At 42.5% G+C, this 26,996-nt stretch overlaps 1 protein-coding gene across 5 annotated transcripts in view; it reads left to right on the top strand.

The window, feature by feature from the left end:
- The window catches only part of RBM6 (RNA binding motif protein 6), a 106,314-nt gene that overhangs the window by 58,758 nt on the left and 20,560 nt on the right, over positions 1–26,996 (top strand). For 4 of the 5 annotated variants that reach the window (XM_078077921.1, XM_078077922.1, XM_078077913.1 and 1 more), the window contains one exon: positions 25,049–25,123. In XM_078077921.1, the coding sequence (XP_077934047.1) occupies positions 25,049–25,123 (75 nt within the window). Of the gene's footprint in view, positions 1–23,950; positions 24,118–25,048; positions 25,124–26,996 lie in introns of all 5 variants that reach the window. The other variant, XM_078077925.1, reaches the window with a different exon arrangement.

Below are 26,996 nucleotides of genomic sequence, written 5' to 3'. Positions count from 1 at the left end.
ATTAAAAAAAAAAAAAAGAAAGTAGATTATTGGTTACCAGCCACTTAGGGATAAGTGCTCTCAAGAGGGAATAGTGAGTGACTGCTCATGGGTAATAGGGTCTCTTTTGAGGGTGATGAAATGTTCTAGAATTAGATAGTAGTGCTCATTGACCAACCTTGTGAATATACTAAAACCCATTGCATTGTAGAAAGCACAATAAAAGAGTGAATTTTATGGTATGTGAACTGTATCTCAATTTTTAAAAAAAGTTTTTAAAATTAGCATGGAAATTAGTTCAGGGTCCCAGTCCAGTGGGAATGAGTCCCGGTCTAAAATAAAACACAGATTCATTTACAAAAAAAAAAGGTGTCTGTCAATTTGTCTGGAAGCTAGAGATTTAGAACTTCAATCTTAAAATGTAAGAAGAATTTCTTTGCTAATGGTATCTGCTTACCACAGAAGAACACTTAAGCTGAAAATCTGGAAGATGATGATTGGAATTGAGTAACACACCACAGTTGAAGTGGCCACGTGGCTTGTGCACAGTAGTTGCTCAGTAGAGTTGAGTGGGCTTTCTTTTTCTTTTTTTTTTTTTTTAAAGATTTTATTTATTAATTTGACAGAGAGACAGCGAGAGAGGGAACACAAGCAGGGGGAGTGGGAGAGGGAGAAGCAGGCTTCCCGCTGAGCAGGGAGCCTGATGCGGGGCTCGATCCCAGGATCCTGGGATCATGACCTGAGCCGAAGGCAGACGCTTAACGACTGAGCCACCCAGGAGCCCCTTGAGTGGGCTTTCTGCTTTAGTATCCATACAGTTAGAAATTAATAAGAACTATTGGAAGTAGATTTTAAATAAAAACGCTACTTAGGAAATCCTTGGGCTGGTTTTTAGAGGCGATATTGCTGTAATCGGATGGTTAGTAGGTACCAATGTGGATCTTTCCTATTTTCCTAGAATTGTTAACCAAAGCTCAAAGCAGGGGTGGGCTGGGGTGGGGGGTGGGGTGAGGATCAGTTCACTGCTGGGATAGGTTCCTTACCTGTATATCTTCCTCAGAGGCTTCTTTCCAGCAGCATTGACATTGTGGCTGTCATCTTTAACCTGTAGTACAAGGGGAAAACAGGGGTCCTTTTTTTTTTCTTTTTTTTTTTTTTTAAAAATTATTGTGATAATTTACAGATCATAGAATCCACCCACTTTAAGTGTACAATTCAACAGTTCTTAATTTACCAAGTTGTGCAGCCATCATCATAATCTAGTTGTAGAACATCCTTATTACTCCAATAAGATTGTTGTTTGAGGTGCTTTTTTTATTGAGAGAGAGAGAGCGGGTGCACAGCACATGCACGCGAGCAAGGGGGGAGAGGGCAGAGGGGGAGAGAGAATCCCAAGCAGGTTCCATGCCTAGCGTGGAGCTGGACATGGGGCATGATCCCACAACCCTGAGATCAAAACTCAAGCTGGGGGTGCCTGGGTGGCTCAGTCAGTTAAGCATCTGCCTTCAGCTCAGGTCATGATCCCAGGGTCCTGGAATCAAGCTCCGCGTCGGGCTCCCTGCTCAGCGGGGAACCTGCTTCTCCCTCTCCCTCTGCTGCTGCCCCTGCTTGTGCTCGCTCTCTCTCTCTCTCTGTCAAATAAATAAAATCTTAAAAAAATAAAAATAAAACAAGCTGAAATCAGGAGTCAGACATTTAACTAACTGAGGTTCATTTAAAAAAAAAATTATTTCAGACTAACTGAAAAGTTGCAAAAACAATGCAAAGAATACGTATATGCTTTGTACCCAGATTCATCAAATGTTAACACTTTACCAAATTTGAATGCAGAGATTTTTGAATAGCAGTGTCCCCTTCTCTTGGAAAGAGGCATCATTTGACTTGTGCTCCCACCAGACCCTCTTTTGGTGGTTAGAGGTGCTCATTGGTAGGGGAAGGTATGTGAATGTCTGGTGGGTTGAATGGATGCTTTGGAAGGTGTCTGGGGCTTAAGCTATCTTGTCAGTGCTCCAGCAGGGGGAGGGCTGAGGTTGGGGTTGAGGTTGAGGAATAGGAAATAGGGGCAGATTCAGACTTCCCACTCCTGGGCACTGCGAAGTTTCTGTGGGGCTTTTCAGTAAACCAGCAAATGTGTTCTCCCATGAGAGGGCTGACATTTGGATGCCTGATACTCAAAGAGACTACTTGCTAGTCAGCATTAAACCAAGAAGCAACAGCAGCGCGGGGAGGGGGGGGGCGGCAGGGACGATGACACTGGCCTAATAATGTTTTTGTAAGACAGTGGTTCTTAACAGTCGGGAGACAGGGAGAAAGCAGTTTTGACACCCTCTTCTCCCTTCCCTAACCATTGGACATTCGGCAGTGTCTGGAAACATTTTTGTTGTTGCTATTGGCATCTACTGGGTAGAGGCCAAGGATGCTGCTAAACATCCTACAATGTACAGGACAGCTCCCATATGAAGAATTATCTGCTTCCAAATGTCAGTAGTGCTGATGTTGAGAAACCCTGGTATAAAGGGATAGGAGTTGTGGTTAACCAAAGAGAGAATGACCCATCTTGCCATGGGTTGTCTCTTAATGAATCATCTTTCTCCTTGCCTTCTTCCTGGTCCTAACAGAGTTGGGAGTGGTGGGTGGGATTAGAAGTATAGCAAGAGTGCAGACACTGTTCCTGCCCCCACTCCAGAGTAGCAGTCCCAGGCCTAGTTTATGCCCTTGGGAGAGGAGCTTTAGAATGAGACCTGTTTGGGGCACCTGGGTGGCTCAGATGGTTAAGCGTCTGCCTTCGGCTTAGGTCATGATCCCAGGGTGCTGGGATTGAGCCCCTCATCAGGCTCCTTGCTAAGTGGGGAGCCTGCTTCTTACTCTCCCTCTGCCTCTCTGCCTGCTTGTGCTCTCTCTCTCCCTCCCTGTCTAATAAATAAATAAAATCTTTTAAAAAAAAATGGGGAGCTGCCTGGGTAGCTCAAATGGTTAAGCGGCTGCCTTTGGCTCAGGTAATGATCCCAGGGTCCTGGGATCGAGTCCTATATTGGACTCCCTGCTCAGCAGGGAGCCTACTTCTCCCTCTGCCTGCCACTCCCCATGTTTGTGTTCGCTCACACGCTCTCTCTTTCTCTGACAAATAAATAATTAAATAATTTTTTAAAAAAGGAATGAGACCTGTTTGATGTATTGACCATCAAAGATGATTTTTAGATTCAGCCTGTGACTTGACTAAGATACTCTTATTCAGGAGACATATGGGGGTAGGCAGCAGATTACACACATTTGGTAGCAGTTACTAGAAAAACCAAACAAGTTGAGAGTTCTCTAAACAAATTGTACTTCATATGTCAGATAGTTTTCCAGGGAATATTTTAAATGTGGGTGCTGGTTTTCATAGCCCTTAGTTATAATGTATCAAACATTTGAAGTCTCTGGATCATCTTTTCATTTAGCTTTATTTTAGAAGATTTTACAGAGCCAAGTAACTGGAGCCAGCAGTCTGAACTAGTTATAGAGACTAAACTCAAAGTAAAAAATGCATATATTTTATCTTAATATAATAGCACTTTGCTGTAAATGGGACCTACTCTGCCAGGTAATACTGATGGATCCATCTGGAATCCCATTGGAAATAACAGAAGCAACTCATTTTAACTTCTGTTAACATGGTGGATATGGAGCACCTCCCACATGCAAGGACCTGGGCTAGGTAGTATACATTTAATAATGAATAAAATGGACACATTTCCTTATGTTCCAGTGGGATGAGACTGTTTAAAAGTTTTTAATGTTTAGGGGTGCCTGGGTGGCTCAGTGAGTTGAGCATCTGCATTCAGCTCAGGTCATGATCCTGGGGTCCTGGGATTGAGCCCCATGTCGGGCTCCTTGCTCAGTGGGAAGTCGGCTTCTCCCTCTCCCTCTGCCCCTCCTGGGGTCGTGAGTTGAAGCCCCATGTTGGGTGTAGAAATTACTTAAATAAATAAAGTTTAAAAAAAAAAAAGGAATACCAAGGGTGCCTGGGTGGCTCAGTCAGTTGTCTGGCTCTTGATTTTGGCTAAGGTCATAATGGCTCATGAATTCGAGCCCTCTATCGGCCTCCACACTCATTGGGGAGTCTGCTTGAAACTCTCTCTCTCTCCCACTGCCCCTCCCCTGGCTTGCACACACGCATTTTCTTTCTAAAATAAATAAATGAGGGGCACCTGGGTGGCTCAGTCGGTTAAGCGTCTGCCTTCGGCTCAGCTCGTGATCCCAGGGTCCTGGGATCGAGCCCTGCATCAGGCTCCCTGCTCAGCAGGAAGCCTGCTTCTCCCTCTCCCACTCCCCCTGCTTGTGTTCCCTCTCTCCCTGTCTCTCTCTGTCAAATAAATAAAAATCTTTAAAAAATAAATAAATAAAATCTTTTTTTTAAAGGAAAAGGAATACCACTCTTCACTCGTACATTTCTTTCTTATTTTTTTAAAGATGTATTTATTTATTTGAGAAGAGAGAGAGGGAGAGAAGCAGATTCCCCAGTGAGCATGGAGCCTGACGTGGGGCTCTATCACACCCCATGGCCTGAGTCGAAATCAAGAGCCGGTTGCTTAACCCACTGAGCCACCAGGTGCCCCCACTGATATATTTCATAGCACAGTCATCAAAACCAGGAAGTTAACATAGATACAATATTATGTACAGAACTTTATCACATTTTGCTGGTTGTCCCACTGGTTTAGGATGCAATCCAGGATCACATGTAGTATTCAGTTGTCCTGTCCCTTTTTTCTCTGTGATAGTTCCTCAGGCTTTGTCTCTCATGACCTTGACTTCTTAAGAGTACTGGCAGTTATAGGACATCTTCAATTTGGATTTTTCTGTTTTCTTGTGATTAAATTTTTTTTTTTTTTAAAGAAAGAACACAGTTTTATTATTGGATACACTTTTTTTTTTTAAGATTTTATTTATTTGACAGAGAGAGACACAGTGAGAGAGGAAACACAAGCAGGGGGAGTGGGAGAGGGAGAAGCAGCCTTCCCGCGGAGCAGGGAGCCCGATCCGGGGCTCGATCCCAGGACCCTGGGATCATGACCCGAGCCGAAGGCAGACGCCCAACGACTGAGCCACCCAGGCGCCCCATCCACCAATGAGTCTTGTTTGTAACAGTTATTACTGTGGGGTTTGTGTAATGGTAATTTGCTATTTCCATCATTCCTTACACATTTGTTAGAATTCTACTATGGGGAAGAGCCATCCCTTCTCCCTTATTTATTTAGTGAACAGAACTAAAAAGTATATGTCATATATATTAAAAACCATGATTTCATGATAATTCCAATTCCAATCCAGTACCACAGAGTTCATCCAGCTTTACCTCAGCCATAATTAAAATTCCCTTCCCTAGCAGTGAAAACCCTAGGTCTCATTATCTACAATGTATTTACTTATTTTCTCAGTCCTAGAGTACACATAAAGTAGTTTCAGAATTGTTCATTCTTACCCCTGTGAAAAACTAGAGTGCAGTAGGGCAGTACAGTTCTTTTTGTCTTCAGCCTGTGAGTATATAATCAAAATTCTGTTTTCCAAAGTTACTTACATTAGTTCCTCACCACCGCATCTGCTCTTCAGTGTGGTTGTTATTCACTCTGTAGAAAAAGTGGAAAACACAAGTTAAAAGGAAAAGAGTTAACATCTCCAGTACTCTGTACTGCTATTCTTTTTTTTTTTTTTTCAGTGTTCTTTATCAAGTTGAGGAGGTTCCCATCTATTCCTAGTTTGCTGGGAGTTTTTATTATGAGTGGGTGTTGGATTTTGTCAAATGCTTTTCTGCATCTAATGATATGATCATGTGATTTTTTTTTTCTTCTTTAGCCTATTGATGTGATGTATTACATTAATTGGTTTTTGAATGTTGAACCTGTCCTGTATACCTGGAATAAATCCCAGTTGGTTGTGGTGTATCATTCCTTTTATACATCGTTGGTTTTGATTTGATATTATTTTGTTGAAGATTTTGCATTACAATCATGGGAGATAATTGGTCTGTAGTTCTTATAGTGTCTTTGTCTGATTTTGGTATTAGGATGATGCCTGCCACAGAGAATGAGTTAGGAAGTATTCTCTCTACTTCTATCTTCTAGAAGAGATTATAGAAAATTAGTGTAATTTCTTTCTAAATGTTTGGTAGTCTTCATCAGTGAACCCATCTGGGCTTGGTGTTTTTAGTTTTGGAAGATTATTAATTATTGATCCAATTTCTTTTTTTTTTTTAAGATTTTATTTATTTATTTGACAGAGAGACACAGCGAGAGAGGGAACACAAGCAGGGGGAGTGGGAGAGGGAGAAGCAGGCTTCCCGCAGAGCAGGGAGCCCGATGCGGGGCTCGATCCCAGGACCCCGGGATCATGACCTGAGCCGAAGGCAGATGCTTAACGACTGAGCCACCCAGGCGCCCAATTATTGATCCGATTTCTTTAATAGGTATAGGCCTATCTAGATTGTCTTTTCCTTTTTGTGTGAGTTTTGGCAGATGGTGTTTTTTTTTTAAAGAATTGGTCCTTTTTATCTAGGTTATCAAATTTGTGGCCATATAATTATAATATTCCTTTATTATTCTTTTAATGTCTGTGAAGTCAGTAGTGGTGCCCCTATTTCATTTTTGATATTAGTAACATATGTTTTCTTTTTTTCTTAGCCTAGTTAGGCGTCTAGTTTATCAATTTTATTGATCTTTTCAAAGAACTGGTTTTTGGTTTCATTGATTTTTCCCTATTGATTGCCAGTTTTCAATTTCATTGATTTCTGCTCTAAATTCTTTTAAGTTTTATTTATTTAAGTAATGTCTACACCCAGTGTGGGACATGAACTCACAATGCTGAGATCAAAAGTGCGTGCTCTTCTGACTGAAGATTTTTTTATTTATTTGACAGAGAGCCAGCCAGGCACCCCTCTGCTCTAATTTTTATCATTTCTTTTCTTCTGCTTACTTTGGATTTAATTTGCTTTTCTTGTTCTAGTTTCCTAAGGTGGAAGCTTAGATTATTAATTTTAGATCTGTAGATGTTTTCTTATTATGTGCATTCAGTGCTATAAATTTCCCTCTAGCACTGCTTTCACTGCATCCCACAAATTTGGTTAAGTTGTGCTTACAGTTTCATTTAGTTCCAAATTTAAAAAAATTATCTTGAGAGATTTCTTCTTAGCCCCATGTGTTACTTAGAAATGTGCTGTTTAATCTCCCCAGTATTTGAGGATTTGTAGCTGTCTTTCTGTTACTGACTTTTAGCTGAATTCTTTTATCGTCTGAGAGCATACATTGTATGATTTTCTATTCTTTTAAATTTGTTGTGTTTTGTGGCCCAGAATGTTTTCTGTATTAGTGAGTGTTCCATGTAAGCTTGAAAGGGATGTGCATTCTTCTCTTGTTATATGACATATTATATAAATACTGATTAGAGTACTGTTATTTTGATGTGTGCCTTTTCAGATTTTTCTGTGCACATATCATCTATAATCACTATATTTACAAAGTAGGATAATCTTGTACATTTTTTTTTTAAGATTTTATTTATTTTTTGACAGAGAGACAGCAAGAGAGGGAACACAAGCAGGGAGAGTGGGAGAGGGAGAAGCAGGCTTCCGGCCAAGCAGGGAGCCCGATGTGGGGCTCGATCCCAGGACCCTGGGATCATGACCTGAGCCAAAGGCAGACGCTTAACGACTGAGCCACCCAGGCGCCCCTGTACATATGATTTTATAACCTTTGTATTTCAAGTGTTGTGGACATATTTCCTTATCATTAAATACATTTTTATCATATCATTTTTGATGGGTCTATAATGCTCCGTAGTATAAATCACCATGATTTAACTAGTTCTTCATTTGATATTTTGAGGTCTGTCATTATTTTATTAAACAATGCACTGATGAATGCCCTTGTAGCTAAATAGTCACACATCCTTAGTTACTTCAAGTGAATTTCCTTCAGGTAGCCTTGCCAGATTAAGATGTAAGTATATTTTATGACTTGGTAAATGTAGTCAGATTGCCATCTAGAAGTTTCCCAATTTATTCTTTTTTACCAGCAGTGTTTGAGTTTATCTGTTCTCCCTGCATCCCATCCAGTGCCAAGTATTAATAAAATACTTGGGGCGCCTGGGTGGCTCAGTCGTTAAGTGTCTGCCTTCGGCTCAGGTCATGATCCCAAAGTCCTGGGATCGAGCCCCGCATTGGGCTCCCTGCTCCGCGGGAAGCCTGCTTCTCCCTCTCCCACTCCCCCTGCTTGTGTTCCCTCTCTCGCTGTCTCTCTCTGTCAAATAAATAAAAAATAAAATCTTAAAAAAAAAAAAATACTTATACTGGGTAGCAGTACATCGATATTTGTTACTGTATTCTCTAATTTTCTGTGTGTTTGAAATTATTTCATATTTTTTTTAAAGAAAGTTGCCAGTGTAGCAAAGAAGGGAATGATTTGATTTTCCTGTCTTAGGTTATTAGTGAGATAGAACGTTTTCTTTTTTTTTTTTTTTTTAAAGATTTTATTTATTTATTTGACAGAGAGAGACACAGCAAGAGAGGGAACACAAGCAGGGGGAGTGGGAGAGGGAGAAGCAGGCTCCCGCTGAGGGGGCAGCCCGATGTGGGGCTCGATCCCAGGACCCTGGGATCATGACCTGAGCCGAAGGCAGACGCTTAACAACTGAGCCACCCAGGCACCCTGAGATAGAACGTTTTCATATTTAGTTACTAGTTATTTGTATTTCTGTATATATATTCAGCTAAGAGAGAAAAGGTAGGACATCTTAGTTACCCTGTCTAGTCTTAATGTAAATACATGTGGAACATCTGTTAGACTTTTTCTTTTTTTTTTAAGATTTTATTTATTTATTTGTCAAGGAGAGAGAGAGAGAGAGAAGAGAGCACGAGCACAAGCACGAGGGAGGCTGAGGGAGAAGCAGGCTCCCCGCTGAGCAGGGAGCCCGATGCAGGACTCGATCTCGGGATCCTGGGATCATGACCTGAGCCAAAGGCAGACGCTTAACCGACTGAGCCACCCAGGCATCCCTAGACTTTTTTGAAATGTTGAAGATTAGTATATTACCTAAATATGAGATGGGATTTTCTAAGAATTTATCCCTCAGCAAAGAATCTTTTTTTTTTAAGATCTTAAAGTCTTTGCTATATAAAGTATTTTCTCAGTTCTTTTGAGTCACAAAGTATTATTTGAGAAAGATACATTAATCACTGACTTTAGCCCATGCTAGGTTTGGGTGCTTACAGAGGTCAACTACTAGAATCTGGGGTGGGTGGGTTAGTTGGTTGTTTTTTTAAAGAAGTTAAGAAAAAAATGGTGTAGGTATTGGGGGTATGGTTGTAATTAAGACCATATTATTTTATAATTTAAGTGTATAAGACTAATTAAAATAATAAATTAAGTATAAGTAGTTCATTCACATCCCTAAAAGTTTATTTATTCAAATTCAGTCAGATTGCTTTTTGGCCATCTTTTTGTTGGGAAAATAGATGTTCCTTTCTAGTTAGAGTTCTCTAATTTTCCTTTTCTTTCAAGATTTATTTATTTGAGAGAGAGAACGTGCACATGTGTGCTCTCGCACTTGAGTGGGGGGAGGGGCAGAGGGAGAGAATCTTCCAACCAGACTCCCTGCTGAGCCTGGAGCCTGACTCAGGACTCAGGGCTCTACCTCACCACCCATGAGATCATGACCTGAGCCAAAACCAAGAGCCGGACACTCAAACCAACTGAGCTACCCAGGTGCCCCAGAATTCTCTAATTTTCAGTTAAATATGGTCTTTGGGAACCAGAGCTTCGGGCAAGAATGGGGTTCGATAAGGAAGGTGAATGTGGCAGTGGCGGGCGTGATTAGAGGAGAAGAGGCTGGAGGCAAGATGCTCCCTGAGAGGCTGTGTGGTGGAGGCAGGTTAAGTGAGCCAGTGAATGGCAGAGAGGGAGGAATGAAATAACTAAATGTCTTTGTCCTGGCAGTAGTCTTGCTTGCGGCCCTGAAACTTTTATTCTGTTTTATTTTAATGGAGGTGAAATCCACATACCATAAAATTCACCCTTTTAAAGTATACTACTTAGGAATTTTTAGTATATTCACAAGGTTATGCAACCATCACCACTTATATAATTCCTGAACATTTCTGTTACTTCAAAAAAAAAAGAAAAACCCCTGTCCCTATTAGCAATCACTTTCCATTTCCCTCCACTTTCCCCTTCCCACACTCTAAAGGCCCACTAGTCTACTTTCTGTCTCTATAGATTTGCCTGTTCAAGATATTTCATATAGATGGAGTCATAAACTTTTTTGACTGGCTTCTTTTACTTAGCATTATGTTTTCAAAGTTCATCCATGTTGCTGTATGAATTGGTACTTCATCTCTTTTTATGGTTGAGTGTTCCATCGTATGAATGTAACACATTTTCTTTATCTGCTAATTAATTGATGGACATTTGGGTTATTTCCACTTGCAGCTATTATGAATAATGCTGCTATGAACACTCATGTACACATTTTTCTGTGGTCATATGTTTTCATTTCTCTTGGGTATATATCTAGGAGTGGAAATGCTAAAGCTTTTGGGTGTTTTTAGGAGTTTTCTCCAAATGGGTAGTTCATTAGGTCCCATATTAGAGTAGTGTAGTGGACTACATGGACCACTTACAGTTCCAGTGGCCGGGTTTCACTTCTGTTTTGGACATTCATATTGCCATTTTGGATTCTCCCTTGGGCTGGTGGGTGTTTTGTTTGTTTGTTTGACTGGGGTTTTTTTGACTGGATGTCTCCAGGTACTTGCTGCCCTGGATGTTGATCTGTCTTTGTTATTTGGATTTGGGGCATGTTCAGGATTTGCAGTTGACACTTGAATAGCTAATTTTCTTCTTTCCATTCCTTATAGATTATCTTGCAACTATTAAGTAGCACATTTATTGTTTCTGCCTATGCGTCTGGTAATGCTCATGTTGTGTAGTTCTGAGGTATTTATTTTAAAGGTACACGGTAAAGGTCTTTTTTTTTTTCTTTGACCCGATTCTTGTGTAATGTGAATCCACAGCAATACAGGATATGTTGGGCTCCCCACAAACTGGAGGAGTGCCAGCTCAGGCATGTTTGTGTTTATTCCTATCAAGTTTCCAAGCTCAACAGACCTCTTGAAGATCAGAGAACATTGGATTGGGCACCTTGCCTAGGAAAATGCTCCTTGTTTCTCTTTTGAGTGCTTGGGTTGAGTGCTTGTCAGGCATTTGCTTAGGTATTTTCAAGACTGTACTGGAGCCCTGAGAAATATGGAATGAAGGAGTAAATCGCTAAACCAGACAAAGTACCTGGGTAATGACTGGCAAAGATCTATGTACAGTAAAGCAAATGCCACCAGATATAATTGGACATCTCTAGATTGAAAGGTTCATGAGGTCAAGGACTGTTTCTTTACTTTTTTTCAGATTTTATTTATTTATTTGACAGAGAGAGAGTGAGAGCACAAGCTGGGAGACGGGGAGAGGGAGAAGCAGGCTCTCCACTGAGCAGGGAGCCCGACATGGGGCTCGATCCCAGGACCCTGGGATCATGACCTGAGCCGAAGGCAGCCGCTTAACCGACTGAGCCACCCAGGCGCCCCTTTTTACCTTTTTTTTCCTCTTCACTGTCGAAATGGTTTAGAGCTATACCTGGCAACACGTGATGTGCTGAATAAATACTTGTTCGCTGGGTTAATACGTGTTGAATAGTTTCTGACTCCATATTCCTTCTTTAGAAGCTCTTAGCAGTCTTTTTAGTTTCTGCATAATGTAGAAGGCTCTTGTCCTTCCAACCTGAGCCACTTCTTGACTTCCCAGATTCTGGTACTTCTATTAGGTTTCAACCCTATCATCTTTGATAGCAAATAGTAATATGCTGTTTCTATTCTTACCAGAGGTAGCCACATCTTGTTTGTTACAGCTTCCAAATTCCTGCGTGATTGTTGTCCTCATACTCTGGGAAGTAGTGAGAGGAATAACTTGGAAAGTGCAAGGTAGGTTGTCAAGAGCCTTGCATTTTATTTTTAATTTGAAGACAGGGCAGAGCCACATGAATACAGCAGTATCAAAGTGACACCATAGGGAAACTTTTCTTATGGCAGTATATAGTCTTAACTAGAGGTGAGAGGGGAGAAACTGCAAAGGACAAGGCCTTAGGGTCTAGTGCAGTGGTTGAGATGTGAAGAGATGATGGCTTGCACTAGTGGCTGGCAGCAGCTATGTAAGGGAAAAGTGAGGTTTGCAAGAGAGTTTGCACAAAGAATCTCTAAGGTCTGTTAACACTGAATATTGAACAGAAAGGCAAAAGAGAGGGCAGATTCAAAGGGCCACTCAGATGTTAGAAGAATGGTAGTACCTTAAACAGAAATAAAGCATGTGGGAAACAAAGGCATTTGGGAGGAAGGGATGAAGATGATTGTTTTAGGTATGTTGAGTGTGAGGTGACAGCAGAACCTTTAGGTGACCATTAGATATAGGACTAGAGCTTAGTAGAAAACTCATGAGGTTTTTGGGGTTTTTTTCCATTGCCATTTTTTATACCTTTGGTTCCACTACTTAACTATTTTATTCTACAGCTTTCCCTTTATTTCATAATCTGTTTTTTTGGGCAAAATACCTACCTCTGCCTATCACCAATAATTTTTTTTTTTAAGATTTATTTATCTTACAGAGAGAGAGAGAGCACGAACAGGGGAAGAGGGAGAGGGAGAGAGAATCCTCAAGCAGACTCCCTGCTGAGTGTGGAGCCTGACATGGGACTCAGTCCCAGGACCCTGAGATCATGGTCTGAGCCAAAATCAAAAGAGTTGGTTGCTCAACCGACTCAGCCACCCAGGTGCCCCTATCACCAATAATTTCTAAAAGCATCTGTACTGGTTAGGATTAGATTGGCTTAAATGAGTTTATTTCTTTCTAATGTAAATGAAGTCTAAGCTGTCCAGGTTTTCTTCTGGTGGTTCTGTGATCCTGAGGGACCCAGGCTCCTTCAGTCATGTAGCCCTGTCGTCCTCAACATGTGACTTTCACCTTATTGTCAAGATGGCTGCTTGAGTGTCAGCTATCACTTTGACTTGCCAACCAACAGGAAAGAAGGAGGAATGAAAATGGACATGCCCCCCTTCCACTTTAAGAATACTTCCTGGACTTTGCAAGCACTATTTCTGTTTATGCCCAGTTGATCAGAATTTAGTCATGGCCACACTTAACAGCAGAGAGGTCTGGGAAACTTCTTTATTCCAGGTAGCCATGGACTCAGTTAATGAAGACTTTGGGACACCTAGGTGGCTCAGTCATTAAGCGTCTGCCTTCAGCTTGGGTCATGATCTCAGGCTCAGGGTCCTGGGATCAAGCCCCGCATCGGACTCCCTGCTCAGCTAGGAATCTGTTTCTCCCTCTCCCTCTGCCCCTCGTGCTCATGCTGTCTCTCTCCAATAAATAAAATCGTAAAAACAAACAAACAAAAGAGTTTGCCTCCAAGGAAGAAGCAGCAAATAGGCATTGGGAGACTCCTTGGAGTCTCTTCATTTTCCAGAGTAAGAACCAGATTCCAAATTCTTTCAGTTTATAGAACTTAATTCTCCAAACCTTAATTATCCTTATAATAAAAAATATACTAAATAATACCAAAATAGATTTAAGATAATAAAATATAAAAAGCATACTTCTGTAATTGTAAAAGTTTGAATATAAGATCAATGAATGCAGAAGCTAGAGAAGTCATAGTATGATAAAGACCATGTTTTACCTGGGCAGCTTTTGATGTAATTTTTCTGCATGAGCTGTTCTATTTGAGAAGGAGAGAGAGAGCATGAGAGGGGGGAGGGTCAAAGGGAGAAGCAGACTCCCCACTGAGCAGGGAGCCCGATGTGGGACTCCCATCCTGTGACTCCAGGATCATGACCTGAGCCGAAGGCAGTCGCTTAACCAACTGAGCCACCCAGGCGCCCTGCATGCGCTGTTCTAAATCTTACTACATATAAACATAGAGGAATTACAGAAGACAGAGGTAGAATGCAGCATTTCTGTTAGGGCTTTCTTAGCAAGAAGAAGAATATATGTTGATCTTATTTCTGGGCTTTTTCACTTAAGTGTGCTTTATCATTTTCTCCTCTGTGGGTCACATCCAGCTTTGTCTATTGTATGCACTGCTTACCGTGCACTTTATACCTGGTGAACCATCAGCATACTTGACCTCTGAGCATAATTTCTCACTCTCCTTTTGTCTCTCTTGACTTCTAGCAGTGTTAAAGAACTCTTTCCATTCTGTACTTTTCCTATAAGAATTTCAGATACAGGTATGTGTTTCTTATTTGTTTAAAAGTATACTTGTCCTCGTGCTTTATTTTTTTTATTTTTTATTTTTTTTAAGATTTTATTTATTTATTTGACAGAGAGAGAGATAGCGAGAGCAGGAACACAAGCAGGGGGAATGGGAGAGGGAGAAGCAGGCTTCTTGCCGAGCAGGGAGCCCGATGTGGGACTCGATCCCAGGACCCCGGGATCATGACCTGAGCCGAAGGCAGACACTTAACGACTGAGCCACGCAGGCGCCCCTGTCCTCGTGCTTTAAAACAAGCTCCACGAGAGCATTGTTAGGATTTGTTCACTGCTGAACACGCTCCCACCCCATGCCTAGTCAGTCACCTGTGAGAAAATATTTTGTTAAGAGTACATATGCTAGGGGCGCATGGGTGGCTTAGTTGGTTGAGCATCTAACTCTTGATTTCAGCTCAGGTCATGATCTCAGGGTCTTGAGATTGAGCCCTGCATCAGGTTCCATGCTCAGTTCAGAGTCTGCTTGAGATTCTCTCTCTGCCCCCTCTACGTGCACACTCATGCACTCGCTCTCTCTCTCAAATAAATAAATCTTTAAAAAACAGGGGCACCTGGGTGGCTCAGTCGTTAAGCATCTGCCTTCGGCTTGGGTCATGGTCCCGGGGTCCTGGGATCGAGCCCCACGTTGGGCTCCCTGCTCAGCGGGAAGCCTGCTTCTCCCTCTCCCGCTCCCCCTGCTTGTGTTCCCTCTCTTGCTGTGTCTCTGTCTGTCAGATAAATGAATAAAATCTTTAAAAAAATAAATAAAAAACAAAACAAAACAAAAAATCGAATAAATACTCTATTCTAATTTTGGGGGGGGGATGAGGATGTGGTAGGGAAGGGGTAAAGGTGCTTTTTAATCTTTAAAATTCTAGAATAGTCTTCTCACAAAAAGAAATCTCAGTAAAGTCTTTTGGAGAGGAGCCAGTCATATGTTGTACCCTTGACCATCTTCCTGAACCTCAGATCGGTTTGCATTGCTTAACATATAGCTTTTCAACAGACCAGAACACGAACTTGGGACCATTTTAGAAAATCTAGACGTTCAGGCTATTGTGTATAAGAGAAACCTCAAGGGGCATTTGGGTGGCTCATTTGGTTGAGTGTCTCTCTTCCGCCCCGAGATCCTGGGATCAAGCCCCGAGTTGGGGGCTCTCTGCCCTGTGGGAAGTCTGCTTCTCCCTCTCCCTCTGCCCCTACACATGCTCATGTGCATACTCTCTCTCTTTCTCTCAAAAAAAATAAATGAAATCTTCAAAAAGAGAGAGAGAGAGAAACCTCAAGTTGCTTCCTAACACTGCTTGAGGCTGGCCCTTTTTAAATATATTTCTTGGGGTGCCTGGGTGGCTCAGTTGGTTAAGTGACTACCTTCGGCTCAGGTCATGATCCTGGAGTCCTGGGATCGAGTCCCGCATCGGGGTCCCTGCTCAGGGGGGAATCTGCTTCTCCTGACCCTCCCCCCTCTCATGCTCGCTCTCTCTCACTCTCTCTCAAATCAATGAATCAAATCTTTAAAAATAAATAAATAAATTTCTTTCGCAGTTTTTCTTATAAAGAGAAATTTTTTTTAAGATTTTGTTTATTTATTTGACAGAGAGAGAGAGAGCACAAGAGGGGGGCGGGGAGCACAGAGGGAGAGGGAGAGGCAGGCTCCCCACCGAGCAGGGAGCCCGATGTGGAGCTCGGTCCCAGGACCCTGGGATCATGACCCAAGTCAAAGGTAGACACTTAACCTACTAAGTTACCCAGGCGCCCCTTAAAGATTTTATTTATTTATTTGTCAGAGAGCACAAGCAGGGGGAGCAGCAGGCAGAGGGAGAAGCAGACTCCCCTCTGAGCAGGGAGCCCAATGTGGGACGTGATCCCAGGATCCTGGGATCACGACCCGAGCCGAAGGCAGACACTTAACCTGCTGAGCCACCCAGGCATCCCAAGAGGAGAAATTTTCAATTATATGATCACTTGGTTATTTTGAGAGCTTTAAATAGATATAAAGGATGCCTTTTAATACACTGGATGATATGTCTTAGGTCTGAGGGTGTTTAAAGGTATCCAAGGGTTAAGTCTGTGTTAGATTTTCAGGGCATACAGGTTTGATCAGGGAGAGTTTCTTGATGCCTGTGGGCTGTGCCTTTGTAGCACTTGGCTGCAGCTCTAGCTGGGACATGATTAGAGACCTCTTGGCTTTGTCTTCTCTCAGATTCCTGGATTACCTGAGATTTCTGCCCTGTGTAGAGCTCATTCCCTCATTCTCTATATGTACCTGCTACAATGGCAGCCATGATATAGATCAGCAAATGTTGCTTCCTCAATATGGAGTAATTTGACTTGAGCATGCCTTAAATGTGAAAAGCCACCCCTTGTTTTTATTAGGACTGAAGTTTGATAATCCTCTTATTCCCATGTGAGAATGAATAGACCCGATAAGGATTAGGGTCCTAATCTTCTGTCCCAATGGACATTTTCTGACTCAGAGCTTCCATTCTTAGTGTTGTAGCTACTGTCAGAGTGTCATTGGGTCTGTAGCTTTTTTTTTTTAATTGTTTGTTTGTTTATTAATCTCTGTACCCAGCATGGGGTTTGAACTCCTGATCCTCAGATCAAGAGTTGCATGCTCTTCCAACTGAGCCAGCCAGGTGCCCTGGGTCTGTAGCTTTTTGCCTAAGAAAAAAATAATGGTGGGTGGTTACCTCCCTAAAATGGCAGTGGAGCAGTGTGTGTTCAGAAGTCTGGTGGCATTGTGTTTTATTCATCTTTTCAGGGCATTGTTTCTGCAGAAAGTAGGTCAGCAGGGGTTTTTTTTGAAATGTCTGAGCAAGGACATTGAAGCCAGAGAGGCTAATAGAGACAAGCTTCAAGAGACCTAAGGTTCTTGGGTGGGAGGTAGCAGATGAAGAGCCAGTAGAAGTAATCTCTTCAATGGTGAGGCCAGAAGAATAGCTGCTGGTTCTTTGGAGGGTACCTGAGAAACACTGCAGCCTTTGTGGTGGGCTCAGCAGTGTGATCTGTGCAGTGCCTTAGGATTTGTGGGCCTCGCATTTTCTCTTGGCTATTCCTCCCATGTCCCATCATGAGCTCTGTAAGAAAAAGAAATGAGAGAGAAACAGTTTGATTATGTTACTCAATAGACAAAGTAAAGTAAGAAGCTTTACATTTACCACGTTGATTTTAGAAACTCCCTTTTCTTCCTTTACAGTGACTCAATTTAGAGACCTAGAAAATGAAGCATGTGTATATGTTGAATTTAGGGTCCACTTTTTCCAGAGACATGAGTGTTGGGGAGCTAGAACAATAGTCATCTCGGGGCGCTTGGGTGGCTCAGTCAGTTGAACATCCGACTCTTGGTTTCAGTTCAGGTCATGATCTCAGGGTCGCAAGATCGAGCCCTGCATTGGGCTCTGTGCTCAGTGTAAAGTTTGCTTGTCCCTGTCTCTCAGTTCCACCCCCTGCTCTTTCCCTCCCTCCCTCTCTTTCTCTCAAATAAATAAATAAATAAATAAATAAAATCTTTTTTAAAAAGGTCATTTCAGAATATGCAGGAGTGTTAAATAGTGTTCTAGTATTCAACGGTGTGGGGAGAAAATGGCCCTAAGGGCCTCAGTAGGCGGAGAGCCCCTCTTTTATCTGGGACTAAAACCTCTGCCCTGCATACCCCACAATTATTTCAGGGCTAAGTGAGAAAATTGTTAGGAAGGAACAAGCTGTATCTCGTTTCTATATCTGTTCTACTTTATGAGTACTTTGATTTCATTATGATGTGATTGAAACCAACTGAGAAAAAAAAAATGAAACAGAGGTTATAGAAGCTTGAATTCTGAAGGGAGTTCTGAGGATTACCAGTAAGATGTGTTCAAATATGATCTACTTCCACTAAGAATTGTTTGGAAATAAATTATTAACTGACCAGGAAAATCTTAACTAGGCTGAGGTCCTTATCAACATTGGATGAAATACTGCTTTAAAACATACAAAATTGGGGCGCCTAGGTGGCTCAGTTGGTTAAGCGTCCGCCTCATGATGATCCCAGGGGCCTGGGATCAAGCTCTGTGTCGGGCTTCCTGCTTAGTGGGGAGTCTGCTTCTCCCTCTGCCTCTTCCCCTGGCTTATGCTCTCTCTCTCTCTCTCTCGCTCACTCTCAAATAAATAAAATCTTAAAAAAAAAAAAAAATACAAAATTAGGGTGCCTGGATGGCACAGTCGGTTATGTGACCCACTCTTGGTTTCAGTTCAGGTCTGATCTCAGGGTCATGAGATTGAGCCCCATTTTGGGCTTTGGGCTCTGCGCTCAGCACTGAGTCGGCTTCAGATTCTCTCCCCCCTGCCCCTCCTTCTCTCTCTCTCTCAAATAAATAAATCTTGAAAAAAAAATAAAACATACAGAATTATAACAAACTGACAGTTTCAAAAGTATTTGCATTTTAGTGGTTCACATTTATTAAGTTATTCTAAGTACTAATAGCTGGATCTTGTAATCCTTTTTTTTTTTCTAATTCTTCATTTAAATTCAATTTAGTTAATATATACTGTATTATTAGTTTCAGGGGAATCTTTTTTTTTTTTTTTAAGATTTTATTTATTTATTTGACAGAGAGAGAGACAGTGAGAGCAGGAACACAAGCAGGGGAAGTGGGAGAGGGAGAAGCAGGCTTCCCGCCGAGCAGGGAGCCTGATGCGGGGCTCAATCCCAGGACCCTGGGATCATGACCTGAGCCGAAGGCAGACGCTTAACGACTGAGCCACCCAGGCACCCCCAGGGGAATCTTTATAATTATTTCTTCATAGTAAGATGTTGGTGGTGAAGGAGTTTGCTGAGTGCCCCATCTACTGGTCTCAGTCTCTGATAGAACCTCACCTTCTCACAGGGAGAGAAAAGACTTTTGGCATTTTATTATTTACTTATTTGCTTACTCATTTGTTTGTTTATATTTTGCCTCTTTGTTTTTGACCCAAATGACTCTCAGAGCTCGAGAATTTTATGAATACCCTGATAGACAAGTCTTCTGGGAGCTAAGTTGATGAAATTACTTCCAAGACTGCAGGTTTTCTTTCATAATGACAAGAGGCATTTTGTAGAAGAACTGAGATCTTATTTTAAAATACACCAAAGACTGGCAGGGAGTGGTGGTGGAGGGGGAGTGGAATGTATTCTCAGCACCAGATACCTTTGAAATAATCAAGTTGCTGTATGTCGGGGCCTGGTCTCGAGTGTATTGTGTTCCTTGAGACCCTGACTGGCCAGGTCGGAGCCTGGTGGGTTGGGCTGAGTGAAACACAGCCAGAGCCATACTGCTTCAGGGAGCACACATAAGGTTTTAGCAAGATGCTGTTAGTGTCCCCTTAGGAAATGACAGATAAACTGGTCAGGTAGTGAAAAATATTATTTTTAAAAGATGTTATTTATTTATTAGAGAGAGCACAAGCCTGGGGGGATGGAAAGAGGGAGAAGGAAAAGCAGTCTCCCCACTGAGCAGGGAACCTGACATGGGGCTTGATCCCAGGACCCTGAGATCATGACCTGAGCTGAAGGCAGACGCTTAACCAACAGACAGACACCCAGACGCCCCATGGAAAATATTACTAAGGAGCATTTCAGGAAAAAATGTTTGTGCTTTCATCTAGACAAGAAAAGATATCCAGATGAAGTATCAGCTGAGAGTGCAGTGTCTCCTTGCCCCTCAACTTTAAATTGGACCCTGAAGTGGGATTCTATTTCCAGTGGAGATCCCATTAGAGTCTCATCTCCTGGCTGCTCACAGAGTGACTCAGATCCTGTTCTGTGAAAAGTCAGTCTATGGCTCCTGGGTAGCACAGTCAGTTAAGTGTCTGGCTCTTGGTTTCTGCTCAGGTTGTGATCTCAGGGTCTTGGGATTGAGTCCGTATCAGCTCCACACTCAACTCGGAGTCTACGGAAGACTTTCTCCCTCTACCCGCCTCCCCCCCCGCCCAGTACATGCACCCCCCCTCAAATAAATAAATCTTTAAAGAAAAAAGAAAAGCCAGTCTAACAGAGGGTATAGAGATCAATGGACAGAGCTACTACAGAGTTATCACAGAGCTTTCTGTGTGCTTCCCTTAGGGTTTCTTCCTCTACTTCCCTCCTTCCTCCCTCTCCTCCTTTCCTCTTTCTGTCTCATTTTAGTTTTGGCCTTTGGAAATACCGAGTTTTACTAGATGTTTGAACTATAACATATCCTTGCACCAGAAAGAATGAGCCTGGCTGCTTTGCAAAAGATTTCTATAAAACTACCCTTTTATACAAGAGGAATGACGTACATCTGTTTTAAACCTGTTATTTGGTTCCTCTTGCTTTACTTTTTCTGCAAGTCCATTTGATTGCTGGGTTGTTGAAACTGCTCATAGCACCTGCTTACTAGCTGCTCTCTTTGTGTTAGGTACTGTGCCTTAAAGTAATTGTAGTGCTTTAAGAACACAAAGACCACTTGAGCAGGCCAGCTTGGGGGATTGGCAGTGCTATCAGGGAGCAGGGTCTTTATGACAGTCTCTCTAAAAAATCCCTGTGGGGCCATTGCCTGCGAATTTCTTTAGACTTTATGCATCTTTTTATCAGAAGCCACGTCTTTGGTGTGGCAACTATTATGAGTTGGCTGACTCCCTGGATGTGTAAAACAAAGAAAAGCAATATGGCAAAAAGAAAACCTGACTCTTGGTCCTGTATGTGTTGCTAAGTAGCTCTGTAATCTTGGGCAGGCTGTTCCATGTATCCCAGCCATACTTTCCTATGTGGAAGTAAGTTTTATATATGCCCTACTTTTGAGGATTGAGCTAGGTGACATTTGTGAAGAATGCCTTTGTAAACTGTAATTGCCTTGTGAATAAAGATTACTATCTCTGATAAACAGTACCAGTTCTCAGCCACCAGTAACCTGATTCTCCCATCCTGTGTTTGGAAGAAGCACAAATCTATGAGGAGGGATTGCTGATGTTTCAGTGTGAGTTGTATTCACAAGGCTCACATACTTACTCCCTGCCTTTTGATCCTGTCTGTGTCTCTCCATGCTTCGATGGGATGACCCGTTCTGTCGCACAGCAACCGTGCTCTCAGTACAAAATGTGATTGTGACCGTGCTTGTGTTGGGAGATCGTCAACAAACATGCCGAGCTGCTGGCCAGAAATGTTCTTCCCTTCCCATTTGCTCTTGTACCTCCCCAGTACCTTAAGAAAGGATTCTTGGGGTTTGGTTATGAGCCAGCTGGACCATGTGGTAGAGCCATAATTCTCTGACCCAAGTCCTTTTCACAGGTTGACAGTCACAAAATGAAGTTACGAAGCCTCCAGGAACAGCAGCTGAAAAGGGAAATGGAAATGTGGATGTTGAGTTCAGCTGCCCTCAGACCCAGAGTGTGCTCCTCTCTAGTGTCCCTGAGGTGGAGAATATGGACTTGACTGGCTTTACTGTTCAGGAACGCAGTTATCTCTAGCTTTCTGCAGCTTTACATTAAGACCCCCGGGGATATACTTAGGAACACCTATATGTGACTTTGTCAAGTGAGGGCTTTGGGCTTGGGAGATAAATTTTTGCAGGTTTTGATCTAATTTAAGCCTAATCTAACACTAAGAAAGGAGGTGTCTCTGGTTTTACTTTCAAATGTATGATGCCTCTTTAGGAGCCAGACCTGGTTAATCAGACTCGTGGTCTTCATGGTTCCTTTGCTTTAGTAGCTTAATAATCCAATAATTCAAATGATGACTAAAAATACTAATGTGTGAAGATGGTAGGTAATAGACAAAAGTGGACAACCAAAAATGATGAAATCATTCATTAATGACTTATTGACTTATTATTTATTAATATTTATTTATCCTACTCATTTATTAATCCAACGCCCCACAGTTTGCTTCCCTAGGAGACACTGGCAGATCTTTACCCTATGAAATCTGAAGAAAGGGCCTGGCCAGGTTAGGGAGGGTCATAGTGTATGTCACCCCATGCTTGGTATATCTGGGCAGCCTGTATGTGATAGCAGCTGGGGAATCAAATCATAGATAAACCTGATTGTTCTCATTCAAGTGATTTCTCTGTTTATTCTTATTAAAACAATTGGCTGTTCTTCAACGGTGATGTTAAAAGCATTTCATATTCTTTAGCAGTGGTCTCCTGGCAGCCTTATGTCTAGCCACATGCAGATTGAAAAGAAAGCCGTCCTAGCTGTAGGGGACTCTGAGGAATTGGAAATCATTGCCTTTGTGACACATGAGGGAAAGGCAATCTTCTCAAATGGGAAGATATGCTAATGAGTGCTCCTGGCAGGAGTTTGCTACCCTGGACGAAAGTCATCCGTGGTTCCTGGAACGGTGTATTTGTCACACTAGAAGTATAAAGACTCCTTGCCTTAGAAATTTGAGTCTAGTGATACCTCCAAGTGGTGAAATCAAAATTTGCAGATGACTATGTTCGCAGTAGTGCCTTGTGCCTGTGACACTGTTCACTCTTTACGTGGCAACCCACACGTTTTGTGGCCAGGGTGTACAGATGCGCACTGTGACGGCAGTACCTCCCTCCAGAGCCACTGTGTGCTAAGCACTCCAGTCTTCCAGGGAGAGTTGGATCCATTCAGTCTTTTGTTCCTTCCACAAGCCCTTATTAAGTTCCTTTTCTGTGCCAAGTACTGCACTTGGTACTGATAATAAAAGGCCAGCAAGATTTGGCCTGGACACTAAGATCTGGCCCAGCAATTGACAACTGACACTAAGTGCAGCATAAAGATACCGGTTCTGACGTGCAGTGACCATTTCCTATGAAAGCTTAGTCTTTTAGTAGATTGAAACGGGTTGTGCAATATTACCTGACAAGTAAATGAGGTGAAGTGAGTGGCTTTTTGACCTGTCTAGTCTCACCTGCTGATGCTAGTCCTTTTTTAGCACTTAGGAGTCAAAATACATTTATTGAGCCCTCACTATATTTCATGCTAAGCTCTTTATATGTATTAATTTACTTAATCTTCATAACCATCTTATGAAACAGGTACTGTTATCCCTACTTTACAAATGAGGAAACTGAAGCACATAGAAATTAATAAGGTCCTTGTTGGAGGTCATGAGGTGGTGGCAAGATTCAAATTTAGGGAACCCGACCCAGAGTCCATGTTCTTAAATGATGTGATATACTGCCTCTAGGTAGAAGGGTACCATCCTGACCAACCTCCTGTATGGTAGAGCTTGGCAGAGTGATAGTCCCCTAACCTCCCTGCCTGCAGAGTTCTTCTCTTTCCTGGTTTGGTTTCTGAGATCAGATTGCTTGTCCTTAAGACAGAGCAGGAGTTGATGAATGCAGTAGGAGGTCCCTTATCTACAGCCCACATGTGAATCTGGCTCTGCCTTTCACCATCTGGGTGACCTTGGCTCTGAGCATGTTTCCTCATCTGTAAAGTGAAGATAATGTTATTTTATGGGGTCATTCAAGGGATTAAATAAGATCACATACTTAATAGTTGCTGGCTCTGAGTAAGCGCTTAATAAATGATAGCAAATTTTTATTATCATCATCTTCTAGCCATGAGAAGAAGCCACAAAACAATTTCTCAGAGACCAGACTCTAGGACCTAAGTAGGCGGGCAGATTTCCTTTGGTTTTGACAAGACAATAATTTTATTCTATGTATTTCTCTTGACTCTTTTGGTGTGAAAAGCAGAGAGGTAAAGCATTATTTGACAGATGTATGGATTCAAGCAAGAAACTGAGGTCCAATTGCAAAGAAATGCCTTGTAGAACTCAGAGCCCTGTCTGAGGAGACACAGAGGACCCTAGAGGGCGGAGAATGAACACAGCGCAGGGGCTAGTTCCAGAGTCGCATCCTCGGTTAGTTCACTTACCAGTGTGGGTGAGGGTCTCTTGTCAGTAAGCAGAGATTTTTTTTTTTCTCTCTCTGCGCTAACATATCTGCTGGCTAGTGTTTATTAAGCCTTACCTTTTCTTGATGGGAAATAGAATTGGTGACTTTTCCAAAATGCAGAGGCAAAGGAGCTCTGTAACTGCAAGCTTATTGAGCCCCTTTCCCCACCTGTTCCTGTGCCAGACTTCCCCCCAGTGCTTATTTGCCAATGGTTGCTCCTCAGATCTCATGGCTGGCTCGCTCTGTAGGCTCCAAGCCAGAGTGATGCAGCTGCCGTCGCCGCCGCCGCCGCCACCATCAGCCATTCAGGGTCCTACCATAGGACGTGACCTGCCGTGAAGCTTTCACCTTTCTCCGTTCTGCCTATCATCGGGGTTGTACCTTTTTTTCCGGGGGCTTTTGCCATGCAGCCAGTGTTCCAAAGAAAGTTTTCAGGCACCACAGTTAAGAGCCCTACCTGCCTTTCCAAGGAGATTTGAGTTAGCCATGGAAAAGAAGATAATTGAGAGGGCTCCTGTGCCTCTGAGCTGCAGAAGGAAGAGTTGGCTTCTGCTAGTGTGCTCGCTCCGAGTCAGGTGGGGGATTTGCTGGGACTCGTGAACGTGCACTACATACCTCTGGAGAAGTAGACTCGGCCTAACCTGCCCAAGGACAGCGCCCTGACCCACAAGAGCGAAGGCTGAAGACTGATTTTCCCACGTCCTTTCCCTAAGCTTAAGCTTGCTCTGCCACACTGCCCCAAGTCTGTGGCTTAAAACAGCCATTTCCTTTTGTCGATAAATAGGTTCAGTCTTTGTAAAATGTTTCAGCTTGGGGACTGGAAAGGCTCTCTGTGCCTTCCTGTCTCTCTGTTTTTCTGAGGATTGATGTTGATGGCTTCTGTCTTTGTCTTCACAGGGAACTCTAATGATCCATGACAAAGAGGTCACCCTTGAGTATATACCAGGCCCAGATTTTTGGTACTGCAAACGGGTAAGTGCCAAGAATTCCGTTCCTTAGAAGTAAGGATCCAGCCTCACAGCTCCTCTGTGTCTCCAGGAGTGCTTCCTGGTAGTATGCATTGCCAAGGACAAAGCTCTTCTACCTTAGTTCACTTCAGATGAACTGAGGGTCTGGGCAAGGCCAGCCACCATTCATGCTTTCTGGCTGCTGCCTGTGGCTGTAGAGGGTTCTGGGCCTATTGGAGGCACTTTCTCAAGGGACATACACCATGCTTTTCAATTGATTATGAACTGCGTTGACTTAAACCTCTCCCTGGTTACCAACTTCCTGGGGGTGGTTATAGGGGATTAGTATTTGGAGAGGTTGGTTCTGCTAGAGGTATACACTTTTTGGCTATTACAGGGTTTCCAAGGATATAGAACTTTCAGGTACCATGACATTTTACCTCTCTTAAAGTCCAGTAGTCTTCTAGAATGGCATATTTAAAGATTTTAGGCTATACTCTTTTTTTTAATTTAAGATTTTATTTATTTGAAAGAGAGAGCATGGGGGGAGGGGGTGGGCAGAGGGAGAAGCAGACTCCCCACGGAGCAGGGAGCCCAATGCAGGGCTCAATACCAGGACCCTGGGATAATGACCCGAGCTGAAGGCAGATGCTTAACTGACTAAGCCATCCAGGCGCCCCTAGACTATACCTTTTTTTTCTTTTTTTTAAAAGATTTTATTTATTTATTTGACAGAGAGAGAGACAGCGAGAGAGGGAACACAAGCAGGGGGAGAGGGAGAGGGAGAAGCAGGCTTCCTGCCGAGCAGGGAGTCCGATGCGGGGCTCGATCCCAGGACGCTGGGATCATGACCTGAGCCGAAGGCAGACGCTTAACGACTGAGCCACCCAGGCGCCCCCCTAGACTATACTCTTATTGGAAGTCCAGCTGGCTTGCAAATGAGCATGAAAATAAGATTTGCCAGTTTTCATTGCTGCTACTTAGTTTCAAAAATAATTATGAAAAATGTATAGTTTCTGAACCATGATTCATTAAAAATTCATTATAAAACTTGATAAAATTCAGCAAAAACTTTAGGTTGATATTTTATTAGCCTCAATGAAATATAATTTGTATAGCTGTGGTTGTCATTAACCAGAGCACTCATATTTCATGGTGTCATTTTAGGAAAACATTTAACTTTTTAAAAAATTGTGATAAAATACATGTAACATTAAATTTATCATTTTAACCATTTTATTTTATTTATTTATTTTTTTTTTTAAAGATTATTTATTTGACAGAGAGAGAGAGAGCGAGAGAGGAAACACAAGCAGGGGGAGTGGGAGAGGGAGAAGCAGGCTTCCCGCGGAGCGGGGAGCCCGATGCGGGGCTCGATCTCAGGACCCTGGGATCATGACCTGAGCCGAAGGCAGATGCTTAACGACTGAGCCACCCAGGCGCCCCCATTTTAACCATTTTAAAACATACAATTCACTGGCATTAAGTACATGCATAGTGTTGTACAACCATCATCACTATCTAGTTCTAGAACTTCTCATCACTTCAAAAGGAAACCCTGTATCTCTTGAGCAGTCACTCCTCAGTCTCCTTTCCCTCATTTCCTAATAAACCACTAATCTGCCTTCTATCTCTATGGATTTGCCCATTCTAGACATTTCATGTAAGTGGAGTCATAGAACATTTGACCTTTTGTGTCTGCCTTTGTTCACTTAGCATGTTGTCAAGGTTTATCCATGTTGTAGTATGTATCGGTATATCACTCATTTTTATGGCTGAATAATATTATATGGCTATACCACATTTTGTTTATTCATTCATCAGTTTATGGACATTTGGGTTGTTTCCACCTCTTGTCTGTTGTGAATAAGACTGCTGTGACTATTCATTCACATACA

The sequence above is a fragment of the Halichoerus grypus genome, chromosome 1 (assembly GCF_964656455.1).
Source record: "Halichoerus grypus chromosome 1, mHalGry1.hap1.1, whole genome shotgun sequence".
NCBI lineage: Eukaryota > Metazoa > Chordata > Mammalia > Carnivora > Phocidae > Halichoerus > Halichoerus grypus.
Note: the sequence above shows the minus strand (reverse complement) of the source record. Positions and strands in the feature narration are given on the sequence as shown.